This window comes from Heteronotia binoei, chromosome 4 (assembly GCF_032191835.1).
Source record: "Heteronotia binoei isolate CCM8104 ecotype False Entrance Well chromosome 4, APGP_CSIRO_Hbin_v1, whole genome shotgun sequence".
NCBI classification, from domain to species: domain Eukaryota; kingdom Metazoa; phylum Chordata; class Lepidosauria; order Squamata; family Gekkonidae; genus Heteronotia; species Heteronotia binoei.
The window spans coordinates 74,737,560-74,760,906 of record NC_083226.1 but is presented as its reverse complement, the minus strand read 5'-3'; the positions used below and the strand labels follow the sequence as shown (position 1 = coordinate 74,760,906).

The window sequence follows — 23,347 nt, the reverse complement described above, 5'->3', positions numbered from 1 at the left end:
TTTTTCAATGGCATTTTTCTAACATAATGCATTGGAATATTAGGGCAATTATACATGCTTTAAACACTCACCTAAGTTCAATGTATGGAAAAGCAGAAAGTGAAAAATAACTCACAACTAAGCAGCATTGTCCTCATCTCATAAGCACAATGAAGTTAATTCACCATTATGTTTGGTTAAAGGAAAGAAACTCTATGACAGACAACAAATCTTGTTTGAGTTTGTTCTGTAAACTAAAAACCAGTCTGGAAGGACTATCCATACCTGTTTCTAACATATTCTTCAATTATAGATACAATTTCCGAAACAGGCTTTTCCAGACTGATAGTGATAAAATTTTCAGGTGTTGTTGGAGCTTCGAGAGCATCAAACTGAGACCGTAGTAGCTCAGGTGGCATAAAGTGGCCCCTCCTTTTTGCCAGGCGCTGAGCAATGAGCTCCATTGGTCCATCTAAGTGAATGAAAAAGATCTTTCGTGATGCAGGCTCCTCTTGTTCTTCCGGCTGACCGCTTGAATTCTGGACATTTATACCAGCCTCCCCATTTTCTAAAATGCGCCTGTACATTTTTTTCAGAGCTGAGCAGGCTAAAACTGTGTTTTGCCCAGAGGCATGCTCCCTACAAAGAGAAGGCATTGTCATTATCTATCCAATTTAGTGGAATTACTTTCTGTCACAAGCTTGCAAGAAGTGAGTGTACTTGCTTTAAACTATACCTCGTTGGAGCAGAGATTGTACCTCTGAACACTTGCCGAGGCAAACAGTTTTTGTGCACGGAAAACTAGAATAAAAAGGAGGCTGGACAAGTGTCCCCACCCCCCTTTACAAGCTTTCCACAGGCAGATTTTTTTTTTTACATAGCAAGGAGAATTATATCCTTGTAATGCCCTATCTGCATTCTGAGTTGACCTGTTTTCCTTCTGAATTTGTATTTCAACCACTGTTTTATGTCAGATCTGCATAAGTTTTATTCCTGCTAGACGTAGGAAAAGACAATGCATATCACTGAAAATATGACCCCGGACTACTAGAAATCTTGCTCAGCCATAGCTGCTATTCCCCCACTACACATTGCCTATATAAAGTTCAAGCCTTTGAAATGCAGCCTGAGGGATGAGCAACTAGTTTTTGATGTTTTGATTTTTTTTGTTAAAAAATTATTTATATTCTAAGATCTGAGATTAGATGCTCACTATCACTTTTTGTTGCTTGTTTGTGCAGTCACAGAATTCACAAAGCCTTGTCCTGGATAGCCCAGGCTAGCTCAATCTTGTCAGATCTTGGAAGCTAAGCAGGGCTGGCATTTGGATGGGAGGCCACCAAGGAAGTCCAGGGTCACGACACAGAGGCAGGCAATGGCAAAACACCTCTGAATGCCTCTTGCCTTGAAAATTCAACCGGACTGTGACACCTTGTCTTGACAGCAAAACAAATAATTCACAGAACATTGATTACAAGTCCTTGTGCTATGAGTCAAGCACCCTCTTACCTCATTAGTATTTCATGCAAGTGGCAAAGCCATGGAATTCTGTCCTAAGAAAGAAAAGAAAAGGGCAAGCTAGTTTCAGTACATTGTGCCTTTTCACTGAAAATAATAATTTGTACCATTTACAGGAATTTTCAAGTTTTCCTCCAGAAATACTTCATGGAATCTTCATGCTGCTAGCAATCTCAAATTATCCTAGCCCTTTAGTTTTGATACTCCTGCTTAGCAAGAGAATACCTTCTGCCTATGAATGCACTGGGGTTCAAATGTGTAAGTATGGCAAATGCATTCAACATGTCTGTCATCTTCTCAGTGTCATCCAATTGAAACTTGATGATCCTAGAAGACTTCTCCCTAAGTGCTTCCCAATAAATGGATACTTCTCTGTTTAGCACATGTCTGATCATTTTTGTTGTCAACAATTTAGAGAATGGCTGGACTGAGAAGAGGATGGGAGACTATCTGGTCATTGCAAAGCACTCTCCTATTTTTCAGCAAGCTTTCAGTTTCATATTGATTTCAGCAGGAAATTATTATCAATGTTGAGCCTATGAAAAAGGCTTTTCACAAATAATGCAATATAGTGCACTAATGTAATGTTTATTGGCTTAAAAGGTTTTGTCTACTATAAGAGGCAGCCAGGATAAGCAGTGTTTCCTCCATCTATGACAAATAGCTGCAAGGTTTAATTTGCTTTAAGTATGGTATGAGAGGAGTCCACTTTTGGCTGGCACATGCAAAAATAAGAGATTGACAGCTGTAATTTCAGCTTCCTTTAAAAGGGCAATGGGGGTATTTTCTTATACTCAAGTTGATTTTGCAGGCTCCAGTCATCAAGCAAAAATTTCTTATTTAATTTTATGTTATTGTTGAGCAGTTCTTATCAGTTAGTCTTTGTGGAGCAATAAGCAGTACTAATAGTGATTCACTTATGTCTGTAAAATGAGACAAAGGGGGAATAAAGGGAAATGGAGATGTGTACATAAAACTCACAACAAGCCATTTCTTATAAGAGTGAAATGGGTGTTGGTAAAAGTACTCTAAAAGGGACAGTTCACAGACCACTCCAGGCAGTGCAGCCCCCAGTGGTGTCCATGCTGAACAAATATGCTCTGTTCAATATGTCTTAGGATACCAATGTGAAGATTTCCCCTTTTGCCCTTTTATTTTACTTCCTTAGGGTTGCACTAGTCTCTCCATGAGCAAAATAAATTGTTTTGCAATGGGGCACCAACCAACCATAATTAATCACTTTAAAGTTCCACATATTTCAATGAGAGTGAGTTAAAATCACAGCCCTTTGAAAGGACATCAGCATGCCTAATTATGGTTAGATTATACTGATGGTTTGCCTGTTCATATTCAGCGACATAGATGACTTTATAGACAGAAGCATATGGCATGGTCCATTCAGCACAGTCCACTTTACACTATAACAATTTGTTAGAGTGCAAGAAACTTATAAGGTGTGGGAGAAGAGTGTGATGGGAATACAGGAGGCACACAGAGACTCCCTTCCATTCCCCCAATCTCCTATTTTGCTCTTGGTGCCTGTGTGTGGGCAGGGAAGGGGGATATTCAGGATCCTCTGCACACAGGTGATGAATCTGCAGCATGCCACTCCCCTCCCCTGCCATGCCTACAGTTCTGCACAATCACATATCTAAATTTTGAAACACTGGAAAAGTTAAAATGACATTATCAAAAGTGATCTTTATATGAAATTGGAGTTAGATATGTTGTGAGTATAAGACACTTGACAGCAACTTAGGCTTCTGCAATGCCTCTTAAAAGTTACCAATGAGAAATATACTGGCAGACATTAACACATGTAAATGTTCAAAGTTTTAGCTTCTGAAATAAAACTGCTCCAAGGAAAGGCTTGTCATGGAATATGGTCTTGGGACTCTAACTTCTAAAACCCACATATGCACACATAAGGTTTGCTCTGCATTTGAATGGGCTCCTACAGCCAGACTTCAGCAGCCTTTGAGCTGTGACAATCAGCTGGCAATAAATAATGATCTCCCTGCCAGTAACAACTTTCACTTAGTGGTTCCTGCACATCAAACTGTTATTTCAAGTGCAAGAACAAACAAAGGTATTCAACCAGCCGGCAACCTTATATAAAATATATGTATTTAGTATTTACAAGGATTCTTTGGCTTCTAGAGGGTATGTGATACCTGATCATTCAGAGGGATTCCTTCCGCCATTTTCTTTCTGTTCTCTTCTGGATGATAATCATCACCTTCATAGAATTTCCATCCCAGCTAAATAAGAATCACAATTATGGATCAAATAGAGGAGTTCAGCAGCAACAAAGCTCAGCAAATACAAGCACTGACAGGATCTCTGCATTACAAGATGAGCCACCATTTATATGATCACATTACTCAGAAACTTGTGTGTAATTAGGAAGAAGAAACTGCATATAATAGATGGTGTGTCTGCGTTTTGGGTTTTTGTTTAAAGTTAAAACTGTATTTTATGTGCCTGAGACAAAACACCATATATAGAAACTGGCAACATTCACATGCAATAAAAACTAGGCTTTGCCTTGCAATTCTTGTGGGTGGTGCTTCAACACAGCAGTAGTGGGTGAACAATGCACTGTACTTGTGGAAGCACGAGCAGTGTGGTGGGTAAGCTGGCAGAGACAGCAAAACAAATGCTGGAAGAGCAACCACAGGAGTGGTCTTTCCTGGCTAAAATGAGGATCCTGTACTGCAAGTGGGCTTCCATATTGCAAGTGTGTCGTTGCTGTTGTGACCCTAGCACTCGCTTACAGAAATGCTATGCAAAAGAATCTATACAACACTTATAGTATAAACTGTACCTTATTGGCCAGAGTTGAGCCCACGGTGGATCTGTAAAATAATACAATATAAAATGTATATTCTACTTTTGCTGCAAACATTTGACATTTTAAAAAGCAAGGCACTAGAGGAAAAAACGCATTCCGGAAATAAGTATCATACCAAAGAAAATATCAATTAAACCTACATGTTGTTCAGTCTGTCAGAACCAAAGTACAGAACTAGCTTGGGCTTTTATGTAATTTTTTCTTTTTGAACAGAGCATATGCAAGGACAGGTGACTGATGGACAGTGGCCATAGCAGTAATAACAAGCAGAGCTGTCAGCATCTCCCCCATCATTAGATCAGTGGAAGGAATTGATGAGCAGAGCTCTGAAACATTTGAATTTCCAAATCCCAGAGGAGCTTAGTGACAAGGCAGCTGGGGCTTTGCCCAAAGAGCCCAATTAGAAATCCTTTGTAACTCAGTCCTATGATGAGAGAGAGGCATCTGTAAACCCATCAGACTGAATAGGCTTAGTTACATAAGAACATAAGAGAAGCCATGTGTAGGGTTGCCAAGTTCAATTTAAGAAATATCTGGGAACTTTGGGGGTGGAGCCAGGAGACATAGGGGTGGAGCCAGAAGCAAGGGTGTGACAAGCATAACTGAACTCCAAAGGGAGTTCTGGCCATCACATTTAAAGGGACCGCACATCTTTTAAATGCCTTCCCTCCATTGGAAATAATGAAGGATAGGGAAACCTTCTTTGGTGGCTCAGAATTGGACCTCCTGGTCCAAACCTTTTGAAACTTGGAGGGTATTTTGGGAAGAGGCACCAGATGCTATGCTGCAAATGTGGTGCCTTTACCTCAAATAACAGGCTCCCAGAGCCCCAGATACCTGCAGATCAATTCTCTATTATAGCCTATGGGAATCAGTCTCCATAGGGAATAACAGAGCACCCAGCAGACATTTCCTTCCCACTCCTGATTTCTGATGGCCCTGAAGTGGGGGGAGGGCCTCCAAACTGGGGGATCCCCTGCCCCACCTGGAGATTTGGCAAAAAATTACAATGTATCCAAATAGCACATACAAGATTCTTAAAGAAATATTATTTAAAGACACAATGCAACAAAATTACATAAAGAATGCAAAAAGTCCCTGTGTACAAAATTCTCTGATACAGTCCAGACTCCAGTACTTAGAATACTGTTTTTCATGGAAATAAATCCTCGGAGAAGGAATAATAGGAGACCGGTTTCGGTCATGCCTTCCTCAGTCACGAGTTGCACCGCACATCACTGCAAATTTCTCCTCCTAAAACAAAATGTAAACCAGATTATGTTGTTTACCTTGACTTCCAGAAAGCTTTTGATAGAGTTCCTCATCAAAGGCTGTTAAGTGAACTCAGCAGTCATGGGATAAGAGGACATGTCCTCTGGTGAATTAAAAACTGGTTAATTAACAGGAAACAGAGTATAAATGGGCAGTTTTCATGGTGGAAGGGGGAAAGCAGTGGGGTACTGCAGGACTCAGTACTGGGTCTGCTGCTTTTTTACTTGTTAATTATTTTGAGTTGGGACTGTAAATAGTGAAGTGGTTAAATCTGCAGATAACATTAAGTTGTTCACAGTGGTGAGAACCAGGGAGGGATCTGTCGAGGCTGGGCATCACTGTGGCAAGTACTCAATGTGCAACTGCAATAAAAAAGGGCAAATGCTATGCTGGGGATTATTAGGAAGGGGATTGAAAACACATGACCTAGTATAATAATGGCCCTGTATAAATCAATAGTTTGGCCTCATTTGGAATGCTGTGTAAAGTTCTGGTCACCACATATCAAAAAATATTATAGCATTGGAAAAGGTGCAGAAAAGGGCCACTAAAATGATTAAGGAGATAGAATACCTTCTCTATGAAGAAAGGTTCAAGAGGTTAGGACTTTTTTTGCTTGAGAAACAATGACTGAGGGGTGACGTGACAGAGGTTTACAAAATTATGCATGGGATATGGAAGGTAGAGAAAGAAGTACTTTTCTCCCTTTCTTACAATAGAAGAATTTGTGGGCACTCAATTAAATTAATGAGCAGTAGGATAAGAACAGATAAAAAGAACTACTCCTTTACACAAAGAGTAATTAACACGTGGAATTCACTGCCACAGGAAGCGGTAGTGGCTACAAGCATAGGTAACTTAAAGAGAGGACTGGATAAACATATGTAGCAGAGATCCATCCGTGGCTATTAGCCACAAAGTATAGATTGAACACAATGTCTGGGGCAGTGATGCTCTGTTTTCTTGGTGCTTGAGGGGCAATAGTGGGAGGGCTTCTGGAGTTCGGGCCGCACTGGTAGACCTCCTGATGGTATCTGAATTCTGGCCAATGTGTGACAGAGGGTTGGATTGGATGGGCCGGGCCACTGGCCCATTCCAACATGACTTCTCTTATGTTCTTATCAGCTCTTGAAGCTGTAGTTATATGTATCTGTATGGTGCAGTCAGTTTTGTTTAAACTATTTAATATAACTAAGTATTTCACTTCCCACTGTTTAGACAAGCCTAATTGCAGATTTTTATGCCTTTCCCTCTAGGGATGGTAGTCCCCAGATCTGGACGGGGGATCCCCTGGTTTTTGGGACTTCTCCCTGCCTCAAACTGCCATGACATCATGTGGAAGTGACATCATTGTGTTGGTGATGCTTTTCTTTTTGGGCAAAACTCTATGATATAAGCCCAGTTTTGCCATAGTTTGCCCAAAAAGCTGAATGTTGCCATGCAATGTTGCCAACACGATGACATCCCTTCCACAAAACCTCACCCACAAACAGGGATGTCATGTAGTAAACCAGAGTGTCACATGTGACATTACTAATGCAATGATGTCACTTCCCACCTTCAGAAAGCCCCCCAAATCTCTTCGCTGCGACAGCATGGAGATCTGGCAATCCTATTAGATTGGAATCCACCAAGGAAGTCTAGGGTTGCTACAGAGACACCTCTGAAAGTCTCTTGCTTTGAACACTGCGTGAGAGAGCTTCATAAATTGGCTGAGATTTGATGGTAAAAAGTGCTTTACTTAACCCTGAATTGGAACTCTGACTCTGTTGCAGGCTGGGCAGACACATACAATGTGTCCTTTATTTCTGGGACTGCCTCTCCTGCTACAACCCCCCAAGCTTCTTTTGGTCATTGTCTAGGGGTCTGACTCCAGGATGGCTCAGTTAGCTGTCACCATGGAGTGTAGTAGGTTGTTATGATCATACACTAGGGAAAGGAAATATGAGGTACAATGTACAAAACCCCACAAGCACAGACTTGTTGGTATACAAGAACACTTCCTACTATACTGTGGTTGAAAAATAGAACAAAATCAAAATGAAATGTGTAATTTCTTAGAAGGAGATGCTGGCCTCTATGCCTACTGACCTAATAGGAAACAGCTTTGAGGCAGCAGCAGGATTCGGATGCAGAGGATAAGACAGAATACAGAGACAGAAACAGAGTAATATGTCCCTTGGTTTACAGCAGGGTGGCCAAACTGCAGCTCGGGAGCCACATCACACATGTTGTGTGGCTCTCAAAGTCCCCACTGCCCCATGAGCTGGCTTGGAGAAGGCATTTCTCTCTTTAAATAACTTCTCCAAGCCAAGCCAGCTGGCATCTAGAAGAATACATGTAAAGTTAAAGTTGCTTTCCCTCCCTCCCTTCCTGTCTGTCTTGCAACTCTCAAATATCTGATGTTTATTCTACATAGCTCTTACATTAAGCAAGTTTGACCACCCCTGGCTTACAGTTTGATTTGTTTAATCCATTCATCTCTGACCAACCTTCTTGCTCCACGGGGCCAGAACAAAAAAAGTGGCACACTTTGATAGATGTGACTGGCCATGATTGGTGGTAATTGCTGTAAAATTGGTAGTGCAAGGACACTATGATGCACTCTTGACCCATGCAGAAATCAGAAACACTGAGCTCCTTGGAGGGCAGATGTGACCAAAAAATAATAGTATAGAAAGTCAAAAACATATTGGTTAGTTTCAAGCTGAAAAATGACTAAGGGCTGTTCATTTAAGGTATTTAGCACAAGGATACCCTCAAAAACATCCTCAGCATAAAGAGTGAGCCCCTCACTTACCACAAACTTTAGAAGTGTTTACCTCATATTGACACCACTGCATTGAAAGTCTCCACACCTCCACCAGGAACATTTGGTGCAAGTACACAGTCTTTTAATATGCCAGTGATTAACCCCAAAGAAAGCATTCCTAACATTACGGCAAAGGGATACTACCATGGGGCAGTGGGTGGCTGTTTTTCAGCAATATCTTTGTGGTTTGCAAAATGTGTGCAGTGGAGATAAGTCATCACAAGGGAATGGGGAAGGACTACAAAATGGAAGTTAATATAATATTCAGTAGGAAGTGTTTACAGCAGCTTCCCCAACATGATATGCACAGGCGCTGTGATGCCTGCTTGCTTTTTGAATGTTGGAGATAAAATTCAAAGGCTCTTGAATGAAATGGAAGAAAAGAAGCTCTGTATTGTTCCCCACCTACTGATTAAACAAACAAAGTGTTCGTTCCAGGCAGGCTTGGCCAAGCACACAAACTTTCTTATCAGTCTGGGAACGACAAAATAAAACAACAGTAGCATCTTAAAGATCAACAACAGTTATTTTAATATGAACTTTTGTGAGTTACACAGCCTACTTTGTCAGATAGGCATATAATGGAGAATGGAGCTAGGAAATCCTATGGGGACAGCTTGGGGCAGGGTCAAGGTTTGGTGTGAATTACACAATGAGTCTTTCAAGTGTAAACCTCAATATAAATGGAAAAGAGGGGAATTTGTGTAGAATGGGTAGGTATGAGTTCCATCATAAATCAATAGAATTAGTAGTGATGCATTGCAGATGGTGAGAATGGTCAGAGGTTTGAACCTCTCCTTTAGATACAAAGGGAACAAACCCATTCCTTCCTTTGGAAATTGAAACCAAACATCATCTTTTCTCCAAAGCAAAGCAAATCCTGGCTTTTTCCTTACTTCTTGAAGGGAACACTAATATGGATGCAACTGGATATGTAATTGGGCCTGCTCCACTCTTTGTGGCCATTTCATAGTGATGCCCCACTACTTCAAAACTTTAAATGTGTGTGCAGTGAGGATGCCAAATGTAAACTCTGGTAGGGTTGCCATTTCCCAGTGGAGGGCATGGTATCCTCTAGTTTGGATGTCCTCCCCCCCACTTCAGGGTTAACAGAAAGCAGGGGTGAGTTGAATGTCCACTGGGCACTCCATTATGCCTTATGGAGACTGGTCTCCATTGGGTATAACGGAGAATCAATCCATGAGTATCTGGGGCTCTGGGAGGGAGCTATTTTTTTTTAGATAGAGGCACCAAATTTTCAGCATAGCATCTGGTGCCTCTTTTCAAGAAACCCCGAGTTTCAAAAAGATTGGACCATGGGTCCAAGTCTATGAGGAAGGTGCCCCCATCCTTACTTATTTCCAGTGGAGGGAAGACATTTTAAAGGAGTGTGTTCCCTTTAAATGTGATGGCCAGAACTCCCTTTGGAGTTCAATCATGCTTGTCACAACCTTGCTCCTGGTTCCACCCCAAATTTTCTTGGCTCTACCCCCAAAGTCCCCAGATATTCCTGAGTTGGACTTGGCAACCCTAACTCTAGGTTAGAAAATACATAGAGATTTCAGGGGTGGAGCCTGGGAAAAGCAGGACTTGAAGAGTGGAGGGACTTTGCTGGCATAACACCACAAACCTCCAAAGCAGCTGTTTTCTCCATGGGAGCCAATTTCTATAGTCTGGATATCAATTGTAATAACAGGAGGTCTCCAGGCAGCACCTGGAGGTTGACAACCTTAGTGTGCAGATGTTGTCTGACATCTATATGCACCTCTTTGCCCAGCTGATCTGAAGGTTTGGGCTGGGATGTCACCAATATGCAGATGACACCCAGTTCCATCTGTTGTTGAACAGCTGCCCAGGCTCCGCCCCTGATGACTTGACCAGGGCTTTGGAGACTGTGGCTGGCTGGTTGTAGCAAAGCCAGTTGAAACTCAATCCAATGAAGACAGAGGTTCTGTACCTGAGTTGGGGGTGGGGGGAATCAGGCTGCCCACCCTGGAGGATGTGCCAGTTACACTGACCCAAAAGGTAAGGAGCCTGAGGATGATCCTGGATGCCTCACTTTCCATGGAGGCCCAGGTCACTGCAGTCACCAGGTCTGCCTTTTTCCATATCCAGCAGATTAGGCAATTGGTCCCATACATCTCACCCCAGGATTTGGCTACAGTGACACATGCAATGATCACTTCCAGGCTTGATTACTGTAACTTGCTTTCTGTGGACTTGCCCTTGAGACTCACCCAGAAACTCCAGGTAGTACAGAATGTGGTGACACACCTGCTGATGGCATTGCCTGTGCAGGCATGCATTTGACCAGTGTTATGCTGCTTACACTGGCTACCAATCGAGTACTGGATCCATTTCAAGGTGTTGGTATTAACCTTCAAAGCCTTGTGTGACCCCATATGTGCCCTGAAGAGTCTTGCACTCACTGAATAAACATCTCTTGGTTATCCTGGGTCCAAAGAATGTCCGCTTAGCCTCAACCAGGGCCAGGGCTTTTTCCACTCTGGGTCTGGTCTGGTGGAATCAGCTCCCACTGGAGATCAGGCCTTTTACCATTCTGCAGGGCCTATAAACAGAGCTATTTGAACAGGCTTTTAAGTGACATAATGGGTGTCTACCTCAGTTGACCTCCATGCTGTAGTTCCCACCCTGTTGGAGAATCCATTTGACTCCATCTGTGTGGCTTAATCCCTATGCAATTGTTGTTACTAGTATTATATTTTAATTATTTTAATTCTTATTAACTGTATATTTATAACTATTAATTGTATATTTTATTTGAATTTTATTGTGACAAGTCATTGACTGTTCTCTTCTTGTGATCCACCGTGAGCCCGCTCACGGGGAGGGCAGAATAAAAATCCAAACAAACAAGGTTGGAGACTTCTGGTCTGTAGGGTTTTCTTCTTCAACAGCATACATAAATACATTTGGAATACAATATGACAATATGGTTTTGGTATGAATATAGTCAAAGCAACACCCAAATGTGCAGACCAGCACTCATCACAGTTCTGTCATACATACCAACTGAGATCTCCCACTAAAAGCTTTGCATCAAATAGGTTTATGATTATACCTACATTTGTGTGAAAAGTTCATATCTATGAAGAACATATATCATTTCACTTGGCATCATCTGGATTTCCAGTATTATGATTCCTTCTCTATATATCTGGTTTTCATTCATATTCTAAATATTTATTTTGTGCTGTTATGCTATGATACTGACTCTATTGCATAGTTTATTTTTTGACATTTTGTACCGGCAAAACTGGAACACCCAGCTTCAGTAAACATATATCTTAAGTGTATCCACTAATTAAATGATAAAAAACATTGAAGCATCTAAAACACCAGTGAAGGCTACAATTCCCTTTGACTAAGTAATCCTGTCGGAGTTCACCATCTTTATTACAATCAAGCTACTGCATCCTCCCACAGTGATAAAGACTGATCCTCTCAGATGCCCTTCAGCCATCTTAGCGTCATCTCTGGCACAGTTGTTTTGCACAAGGGTTGGAACATGATGTGAAGCAAAAAAGCCTTGTCACCATTGTTCCTGATTCTTATATTAAACAGTTGGCTGACACAGAAATTCAAGTAATCCAGCATTTCCCAGCATGAGGATACAGTGACAAAGAAAGTTGGTTAATTTGAACAGCTGAGTGTTCTGGGTTAAAAGATACAAATTCTTCAACAGTAAAATATCTGGCAATCCTAAATCAGAGAAACAAATTTTGATCCATGAATCAAACCCACAGCAGCTATTATTTGAGGTTAGAATTAATAAATTGGGTTCATAGCAAACAGAGTATCACTAGCATACTCTGACAGATTTATAAGGCAGCAAATAAATGTTTCAAATCAATCTATGGGAAAACAGGTCTCAAGAATACATGTCAAGTCTACACGGGGAAGTACTGGAACAATTGTGCTCAAGGCTTACACAAAGAGCCAGGGTACAGTGGTGCTACATGTATGAGAATTCACAAGATTTTTTTTCTTTTAGAAAATTGATGACAATTTAGGAGAGAGCAGCAACTGATCCATGCAACTGATTGTGAATCAGCCCCGTAGCCAGGATTTGAAGAATTGGGGGGCCCTGATTTTTTTCAGGGGGCACATAGTGGCCCCAACCTCCATGGCCTTCTCTCCTACCACTGCTAAGAAGGAAAGCTGCCAGCTCGCTGCCATACAGCCTTCCCCCTCCCCACAGCTGCCCCAAGGTGATCCCTTTCCACCCCTCTTCCAGCAGCTCTGGTGGGGAGCCACTCAGAGGTTTAGATACGTGCTGCACGGTCTCCTGCCCTTACCAGTAGCATGATCCAGCTAAGCAAGCCCAGCGGGACAAGGGGGGTGGGGTGGAAGGCGTCACCAAGTCACAACTGACTTCTGTGGCTACAAGACCTCCAATTCGAATTTCTTCCTGTCGGAGGGCGAGCCATCGAGACCAGGCCAGAAAACCCCTGCAGGTGAACATCACCTCTCCACTGATCCCCAGCCCCGGACTGCAGCTGGGACCTCCACTTGTGTGCGCCAGCCTACCCTACCCTGCCCTGTCTGCAATGGAGCCATCTGCCCCCTACTCCCGCCGCCCCACTTGAGGGCCAGAATGGCCTCTTCTTCCAGGTGCCCTCTAGCCCAACAGCAGCCCAACGTGGAGCCTAACTTTCAGTCCTGGGCGCTGAAAGTGCCCCGTTGTTTCTGTTTGCTTGGGGGGGGGGGTCAGAGATTTCTTCCAGCCCCTAAGCAAGCAGAAGCAACACAGAGCTTAACTTTCAGTCCTGGGCACTGAAAGTGCTCCATTGTTTCTGCTTGCTGAGGGGTCAGAGAATTCTTCCAGCCCCTAAGCAAGCAGAAGCAACTGTGTATGATCACGTCCCCTAAGCAAGCAGAAGCAGATGGCAGAATGGAGAAGGATGCAGCTGAGGCATTGGAGGCTGGTTAGGGGCCCCAAGTCAGGGGGCCCTGCCTAGCAGTCAGGGGGCTGTGCACCCACAGGCCCCCTCATAGCTACAGACCTGTTGTGAATGGAGGTTCATCTCATAGTTTAAGTTTGTAACCTCTGCAGGAAGGCCGTTCTAATTAAAATCCATTAAAAATCTTGTCAGTTTTTATAGTCGTTTTGACGGAGAACAGTACACTCCTATCTGGGATGGTGGTCCTTTTCTACAAAGCATGCAGGTTTGGGAGGGATGCACATGAAGCTGTGAGGGAGGGAGGGGACACCCGCCTAGCCAGCCAGATCCGCTGAATCAACCCTCAACGGGGTGACAGTTGTCACAGCCAGATTGCCCCCCCCCCCACATCCCCCTTTTATAGTCACAGTTCTTGGTTTAGGGTTTAAATGGCTTCATCTTCTTTAAAACAGAGCAGAAAGAAAGAAAGAAAAAGCGGGAGGAGGGAGTACTTTGCTTAGTTTTTAAGCCGGCCTTGGGATAGTATACCTTCGGTAATCGTTCTATTCAGGATCACTTTACTCTTGACAGTTTTTTCATAGGTGCGTCCTGATCTGGTCGTTGTAGCGGGAATCTTTCATATGCTCTTAACATGGGCGAAGATTACGCATGTGACTGTGTTGCCAGTAATTCCAATATCAATTTCTCAAGGAGTGTACATCTAGCAACACACACATATGCGTAATCTTTATTTAAAAAAAAAAGGCAAGTACCCGCAGGATCCAGTGCTAGGCCATCGCTTGCCTCGATCTTCCACTGGTAGAGGGTCCTATGAAGGAATACTACTGTTTTTCTCCAGCTCCCTCCCGCCACTTCCGCCGTACAGTTCAGCCACTGAAAACAATCTCTCCCTTCCTCAGAAGCCCAGAGGACTGACAGTCAATGGCTGACAAAAGCGGAGGCGTCACGACAGAGAGCCTCAGTTTCGTCTTGCCTCTGCTGCGCCCTCTGCTGCGCCCTCTGCTTGGGATCTGCTGCCCGCTGCCCGTCGACCACCAGCCCAGCTAGAGACTGTACTTACTTCCCCGAGCCGCTCACTCCCATGACCACCAGTAGCGCCATGTTGGGGAACCCGGCCAGCAGCACTCGCGTTTCTGTATGTCTGACCTTCGCTCCCGATTCTTCTTGGGAACTCTTTTGCATTCCGCCCTCTCTGCTTTTTTCCTCCCATTGTCCTGAGGCACCTAGTTAGGAAAAGATCAGTATTGCCTGTTTCTTAATAGCCACTTGCAGAGAGAACGCGAGTCTTGTGTAACCCAGTTAACTACATCACTTAAAGATTTTGGACTGTGAGAATGAAAAGGATTGCATAGTGGCTGGTTTTCTGTCCCTCATATTTTCTTCCCTCTTTGCCCCCTTATGAACTACACAATGGTTTTGATATTCAGCTAGGTTTAGGTACTTTGCATACATACAGTAACCATTCTGCAGGTCACGATTTTGCTGGACCATTGCACAGGCACTACGGTAGAATCCTATCCTGTTTTGACCCTTGTATCCAGAGAACAAGATGATGCTATAAGCAGGAATGATGACACTAAAAGTAACCATCTTGTTCTGGATGTATGTATTAAACTGAAACTTCTTAAATGGCAAAATAAAAACAGGAATGCCACATTAGCAAAAGACCATTGAGAGGCTGACTTAAGCTGTATTGGTTAGGGTGTTGAATTAAGATGAGAGAGGTTTGTGTTAATCTCCAAGCCCATTGGGTGCCTTTGGATCAGTCTCTCCAAGTCAAACTTTTCTTACAGGATTATGACAATAAAATAGGAAGTAATAACTATATATATTGCCCTGGAATTCTTGAAGCAAAGATGGTTTTAAAAAAATCTTGCAAGTCAATTAATTATATAACATCTTCTTTCCTCCCTCTACCCTCCCCCCTTTGTTTTTTAACATGCACCCTGATTAAAGACCTTGGAGAACATAAAAGCGTACACATTGTGTTGCACTATTTTGGTTGGACCTTATAAAAGGTATTACATGGCTTTTGTTTGGGGATTTTGCTTTGAATTAATATGGGTATCTGTAAACTTTAAAAATGCTATATGCATTACAACATGCTGGACACTTTATTTTCTGTTATTAAAATGTTGATACAGGGACACATACTTCTGCTATGATATATTGAACTATAAATAAAACATAATGACAGTCTTCTCAGGTATTTAATTAAGGAAAAACATTCACATATCACATGTACCTTCCTCTGTCAAGGGTGTGAAGAGATGGTGCAAAGGCTGTTAGAAGAAAATAATGTGTGTGGGTGCAAATGCCTTATACTAAACAGCATAGAACTCAAATTCATGCTATCTCTTTTAAGACCAACCAAAATAATGCAATTTATTTTAGAAGATTTCAAGTTCTCCAGAACTCTTTATTGGGCTGGATGTTTAAAAATGGACAAAAGGGGGGGCGGGGAACATCTTTAACACCATGATATTAAGGCCGAACCTGATTAAAAGTTCTGGAGAACTGGAAAGTTTGTACAATGTGTTATTTGGGTTGGTCCTTTCTTGGTTTCAGATACCACAGTTGGACTGGTTCATTCTCATGATCTTATTGGAGCACGATCAAGTCTTATTCATTCAGATGACTTTCAGCTCGTGAGGTCTGATAAAGTGGACAAGCTGCTTCTAAGGCCAGAATGTCTTGTTTTGCCTCTTATGGCTAATTGTGTCAGACTGGGTTGGTGTACTGAGTCTATGAGGTAATATATGCCGCTCTGTGGGAAGGTATAATTCCTACTGCTTTGAAAGAGGCTATTCGAGACCCCTCCTGAACAATTGTTCCTGGTCCCATCTGGAACCACCTAGTGGCTAATATTCCATTCTTGGGCAGGGTGCTAGAATGCATGGTGCTTACACAGCCTCAGGTGGTCTTGAAGAAGACAGGATTACCTTATAAAGACCCTTTTCAATCTGCATTCAGGCCTGGCTTTGGGATGGAAATGGTCTTGGTTACCCTGGCTGATGATCTTCAGCAGGAAAGTGAAAGAGGAAGTGCAGCCCTGTTGATCACCCTGGACCTTTCAGCAGTTTTTGAACATGGTATCTTTCTGGAAAGGCTGGGGGTGGGGAGGGGGAGGGAGGTACTGTGCTTTAGTAGTTTTACTTGACCAGCCAATTTCAGAAGGTGGTGTTGGGGGGGGGGGGGAGTCTGCTGCTCAGCCTCATGACATTTATGCTATGGGGGTTCTGCAGGGTTCCATCTTGCCCCCTCCCCAGTATTTAACATATTCATGAAACCATGGGGAGAGGTGATCTAGGAATCTGGTGTGAAGTGCCACCAATATGTGGCACCCAGTTCTGTTTTCTCTTTACAGCTAAGCCAGGTGGGTCTTTGGAGGTCCTGAATAGATGCTTGGAAAAAATAATGGGATGGATGAGAGCCAATAAACTGAAGCTTAATCCTATCAAGACTGAGGTGCTGTTGGTCAATACAGAAGCTGCTCAGAAGCTGTGGCACCAACTTGTCCTGGAGCAGGTTTGTAGCTTGGCTATACTACTAGATCCTGGAGGCTCAGGTCTCTTCCATGGCATGTAGTGCCTTTTATCAGGTCCAACTGATTTGCCAGCTACAGCTACTCCTTGAAAAGCATGATTTTGCTATAGTGATCCATGCTCTGGTCACATCCGAGTTAGATTACTGTAATGTGCTCTTCTAGTGTTGCTTTTGAAAATGTTTCCAAAACTTCAGCTTCAAAATGCATCAGCCAGGCTACCATCAGGAGTTGGTTACAAGGATTATATCGCCCCTGTGCTGAAATGCACTGGTTACCCATCTGTTTCTGGGCACTATTCAAAGCACTGCCTTTTGCCTTAAAGGTCCTAATTGGCTTGGGGTCAGGGCACCTGAAGGACCATCGTCTCTTCAGCTACTATCCGGCCTGCTAGTTAAGATCTGCCTCTCAAGTCCTGCTCTTTGAGCCCGCACCTTCAGATATGAGGTAGGTGGCAACTAGAAATAAGGCATATTCTGTGGTAGCACCATGCCTTTGATATGCCCTTAGCTTTGAGGCTTATCTGGTGCCTACTTTCTTTTAGGTGCTAGGGTAAAACACATCTTTTTACCAGCCTTTTAAGTAGGGGTTTTATCATTTTTTTTAATGGGCTGTTTCTGTTTTATGCTGCTTATGTCAAATGGTTTGTTCTTCAATGTGCCTTCAGTTATTTTCATGGCTTGTTTTTATACTGCATTTCTTAATCGTAAGGTAGCTCAAGCAGGACTCTAAAGAGGTAGCATAGAAATAGTCTAAATAAGTAAATAAACATATAAATGGATTTTGGGTTTGTATTTTGCTATGAATCAGTACAGCTACTAATCATCCCTCTGGCATATATCCAATCTGTAGTAAGACAATAGCCCTTATCACATAATTCAGATTTTAGAGTACTTTGTTCTTAAAAATTCTTAATTGTTACCCAATCTGTATGCAAAAAAGGCCAGAATGCCTTGGCCTGTATTTATTATGCAAAATTGTAATCATGCCAAAGAGCAACTCCTCTTTAATTGTAGGCAATCCCATTTAGCCTTTTTCCTAGCGTTGAGAATTTTACCACCCTTTGTCCATATATATTCAAGCTTATATTTTTCCTAGCATTGAGAATTTTACTACCCTTTGTCCATATATATTCAAGCTTATATTTGCAGTCTTTTAAAAACTGATATTATGAAGATGTTAGATTCTGTACCTGGTATCTCCTAGCATAAGGAAAAGTATCCCTGTTGTGAAAAGGAGACATTCTTAGGTTTTTCTCCATTTCCGCCACTAAACTTAGCACTTTCTCTTCTTTTGGGGGGGTGGGGAGTACAATACTGTGCTCTCCAGTTGTTCTGGAGAGCACAGTATTGTATATTTTCTGGACACCACTGTTAAAATACACAATGGATGCATAAACACTACCTTATACCGGAAACCTACTGGCCGACAAACATACCTGCATGCCTCCAGCTACCATCCCAAACATACCAAATGGTCCATTGTATACTGCCAGGCTGTACGCTACAGCTGCATTTGCTCCAGTCCTGCTGACAGAGATTCTCACCTGAGGGATCTACAACAAGCCTGTTTGGAACTAAAGTACCCACCTGATGAAATCAGGAAACAGATTAACAAAGTCAGAATGATACCCAGAGAAAACCTGTTACAAGACAAACCCAAAAAAGACAATAACAGAACACCACTAGTGGTCACACACAACTCTCTACTGAAAACAGTTCAACATTTCATCAACAACTTACAACCTCTATTGAATAGTGACAGCTCTCTTTCAAAAGTATTGGGGGGGGGGGTTAAACTTTTTCTTGCACACAGACAGCTCCCTAATCTCAAACAACTCCTCACCCACAACAATGCAACATCTCATCTGAGCATGGACACTGGTACCAGAGCTTGCAATAAACCCAAGTGCCAACTTTGCTGCCACATACACCCAGACAACACAATCACTGGACCTAACAGCATTAACTACATCATCTCTTGCTCATCTTCCAACATTATATATGCCATTAAATGCCCTTCAGTTCTCTACATAGGGCAAACAGGACAACTCCTCTGCCAAAGGATAAATGGACACAAATCTGATATCAGGAATTAGAGAACTGAGAAACCTGTGGGGGAACACTTTAACCCTCCAAAGCATTCAATGGGTGACCTCAAAGTAGCTGTTTTACTGCAAAGGAACTTCAAGAACAGAATGGAGAGTGAAATTGCTGAATTACAAATTATTATGAAACTTGGAACAAACACCTCTCCAAGACTGAACAGGGATATTACTTTTTATCTCGTTACAAATGCTAAACCCACTCTCAAGAACTTCAAGAACAGAATGGAGAGGGGAATTGCTGAAATACAAACTATTATGAAGCTTGGAACAAGCACTTCCCCAGGACTGAACAGAGATGTTGTTTTGTTTTTTTGTCTCATTACATATGCTAAACCCACTTTCACCAAGTATGGTGGTATATCCACAGTATTTCAATGTATTTCTCTTTTGGAATAGTGTGTCAAGCATGACACAAAATAATCAGTCCTTGGATTTTTGAAACAAAGTTTGGTTTATTGATAATCCATGTGGCTCAGTTGAGCTAGGTATTGGAACTGATACAGTATAACAGTGAGATACATACTTAAAGATGGCACATCAAAGGATTCTATAAACAATTCTACATTCTCTAAACCATTCTACATTCACGTGTGAAACTTCGCACTGTAACTTCCTAATCTCTATTATGGCTGGCGCTTCCTAGGTCCAAGCCTGGCTGGCCTGGGAATTGGTCCCAAGAGGTTTTATCTTCAAAGAGTACATTCCTGCATTTGTTAGTAAAAGCGAAAGAGTTCTCTACTTTGATGTGCCTGAGTTTTATTCATGGTTAGTAACATTTCTATATTTTAATAGCTACCATCAGAAAGGAATAAACAATGCTTGACATAGTGTATCAGAGTAATGCTTTTGTATTGACATGCTCAAACAGGGGATATTGGCTGATTGTCTCATTACATATACTAAACCCATCTTCCACTATTTTTTCCTAATGGCAAACTAGAATGATGTATATATTTATGTCACATGTTAAAAGGTAAATTAGTTGGACAGGAAAAACTTCTGGGAAAGAAATGCCTTCTTTTTGACCCAGGTTTATTAGCAATAGAATAATTAACAGGCATTCTCACATTCTGACATGTTAATGTTTTATGGTTTCCCACACTAATACAACCCAGATCAAAGGTTTTCTGGATTTGTTAATTTTACTATTCTGCTTTTGGTTTTTAACTTTGTACCTTTTACCAGCTTCAGCCTTCTCTAGGTGGAAAAGATCTGACCACTGTAATGCCCTGGTTAATAGGCTGCTTCTGTTTTATGCTGCTTATGTCAAGTGGGTTGTTCTTTAATGGGCCTTGGGTTTATTCATGGCTTGTTTGTATACTGTGTATGTTTTAAATTGTTAGCCATTGTTGTGGCCCTTGTAATGGCAGAAAGATGGGACACAAATTTTATAAATATAATGCAAATAAATATAAATTATCTATGATCCTGCCCACATCAGCACTATTTCCCTTATCTCAGCCTCTGGTAGTCACCATTTGTGGTAGTCCATTGCAGGGTTGCCAGGTCTGCCCTGGCTATTGGTGGGGGTTGTGGATGTAGGGTTGCTAGATCCAGATTGGGAAACTCCTGGAGATTTGGGGATGGAGCCTGGAGAGGATAGAGCCTCAGTGGGGTGCAACACCATAGAGGCCACCCTCTAAAGTGGGTGTGTCAAACATATGGCCCGCGGGCTGAATCAGGCCCGCAGAGGGCTCCAATCAGGCCCTCCAGCAACTGGCTGTAGTCTGCTTCATTTTTCTTTGCCTGCTTTTTTGGTTACCATTTTGTGTTTCTTCCCAGATAAACCAGAGCAGCAAAGCAGTCTTTCCTTTCCCCTGTCCCTTTTTCCAAAGGAAGGGAGGAGCAGCCTCAGCCAATGAGGGAACTTGGCTCTATAGCTCTGCTGGGTGATTAAGCTTGACAGGCTCAATTAATCACTCTGCAGAGCTACTGAGACAAGCCTCTCTTCCTTCTAATGAATGGCTGAGGCTCCTCCCCCTCCTTGTTCCCGGGAAGGAAAGAAAGAGCCAGAGCTTGTTTTGCCAGTCCCCACCATCAGGAGAGCTACAAAGAGTGCTTTTAAGACTAGCAGCGTTTTAGTGAAGGTATGAACTTTTTGCCTTGCTACAGAGAAAGAGAGAAAAAGAGAGAGAGAGAGAGTTTTGTTGGGCTTGTTGTGGTTGCAACTGGGTTCCCCTCCTCTTTCACTGTACTCATGCCCTCCAATCTTTCTCAATAGGAAAGTATGTGAACTATTTAGAAGAGAAATAGGCTGAGAGTGTGTTCCACCCAGGTTTACCTAGCAAATTTTCCTTTCACATTTTCCTTTGATTGGGGGTCTTGAATTTAGACTTCCCAGACAGTAGCCTGACACTGACATGGCTGTCTCTCTGTTCTTGTAGTTGTTTTTTGGGGGGAAGTTGTATATTTTTTTTAGTTGTAGTCATTTTTCTGGGGAAAATGATAGTTTTGTAGACAAGCACATAGCCCTCAGTCTGTGCCATGGTGCCTTCACAAGTTCTTGACTAGTACGTGAAGCAACTTCTGCACAAAAATTCACAGTGCCCAACTGCTTCATGTTCTTCTGGGTCTTAGACTCAAAGCATTGACCATGAGATATCTGTAATGAATGTCAGTGAATCAAAAGTAGGTTTGCAACTTACAGATGTGCACACCTGAACAGCACATATTCAAGACTGGTACAGCACAGACATTGTCTGCAGTTTTTGATGCAATAATTCTTAGCAAGACATTTATCAGAGACTGTAAAACAAAATATTGCAAGCGTGCTAATATTTTAAGCATGTTTTATTTTAAGTTTTAAAAAAATCTTTGGGTGTCTGTGCCCTTTATAATGTTTATATATCTGCTACCTGGCATTACATTTTATGATACACATGGCCCAGCCTGACAAGGGATCTCTGGATCCCACCTGGAGGTTGGCATCCCTACCTCTATTTGCCAACCTCTATTTTCAGGCTTAACCCACCCCCCAGTAATTGCTCAATTGCTATACTATTACCATGTTATACCGGCCTATTACAACTCTGTACTAGTTCTTCTGAATTCCTAGCTTTCAGTAAAAGTAAAAGGTAAGTATCTAGCTGTTTCTAGTTGTAGTGGAGATGCCACTTGTGCATAGCAAGAGTTATTCTACAGCAATTTTTTTGTATTTTTTTTAAATGTAGAAAAAAAGATGTTGCTTGCTAAGTATGGATTTGTTGAAATCCTCTGTTGGTTCACTTATTCTGAACAGTCTTCATAATAATTGGGGACATAAAGGGAAGATATGTGCCTTTCATTTATGACATCTACTCAGCAGGCAGGGTTATTTTGCAGTTACCTTCTCCTGCAGCTCTTGTTTATTCTCCTCTTTGTTAATATTCTTTACCTTGTAGCCATTGAAAAAAAGTAAAATCCCCAAAGAAGGACCCAAATAGCTTGTGGCATATTGCAGAAGGGAGTCCTTGGATCAGCTTGTTACTTATTACTGGGTTAGTTCTTAGGATTTCAGAGTTGATGGCTAAGATATCGCTGAGGTCTTGATATGGTCCTTTCTTCCTAGACAGATTCTGCTGATGGGAGGATGGGAGGAAAAATAGTAATATGATCATGGAAAATTAAATCACCATATCAAGATTATCCTATATAAAAGGGAGATCTGTCATATTTTGTGATTGATTTACATAGCTCTAAAATATTAATAAAACAAAAAAGTCCTTATTCAAGTGAATTCCCATTGTAATAAAGAAACTAAATAGAGAAACAGGGAACAAATGGAACAGTATTTTTAAATTTAAAAATGTACATCTAGACCTAGGTAATAATTGATTGAGGCAGCATATACACCTGCTTAATTTTCCCAGTCTATACATACAGATAGATACAGATTATATATATGCACATGCATAACCAATTATAAAACAACCAATGTATCCTCTATATACAAAGAGCTGGCAGTAGTGCTAAAATACAGTCATCCACAAGAAAGTAAATTCATTAACATATAAAAACTGAAATGAATACACTTCTGACTTTTTCCATTTATAAAAAGTAATTCTACTGATAATACTGATAAGGCATTTTTTAAAAAAAGATAACATTTTATTTAAACATAAAGCAGCATACAAATACATTTTAAAAGAAAATAAGGAAGATATGTGGTATAACATCTTATGAAAAGCAAAGCGATGTAAAACAATTATTCATAATGTTTACAAGCACACAATTAGAATAACTGTGGGTGAAAACGAGAGAGATACTTTCATAAATACTGTTCATATAACCTATGAAATATCTGATAAACATAATGAGGTACCATAAATAAAGAAATATTATCAGATTATTGAAAACA

At 41.7% G+C, this 23,347-nt stretch overlaps 1 protein-coding gene across 3 annotated transcripts in view; it reads right to left on the bottom strand.

The window, feature by feature from the left end:
- Window positions 1-23,347, bottom strand: part of IDNK (IDNK gluconokinase) — a 91,705-nt gene continuing 68,358 nt past the window's right edge. The window contains exons 1-5 of one of the 3 annotated variants that reach the window (XM_060235400.1): window positions 14,421-14,502; window positions 4,325-4,355; window positions 3,672-3,758; window positions 1,489-1,532; window positions 1-618 (exon numbers count right to left, since the gene is read on the bottom strand). In XM_060235400.1, the coding sequence (XP_060091383.1) occupies window positions 255-618; window positions 1,489-1,532; window positions 3,672-3,758; window positions 4,325-4,355; window positions 14,421-14,461 (567 nt within the window). In that variant the 5' untranslated portion in view covers window positions 14,462-14,502 and the 3' untranslated portion in view covers window positions 1-254. Of the gene's footprint in view, window positions 619-1,488; window positions 1,533-3,671; window positions 3,759-4,324; window positions 4,356-14,420; window positions 14,503-23,347 lie in introns of those variants that run through there. The other 2 variants (XM_060235399.1, XM_060235401.1) reach the window with 2 other exon arrangements.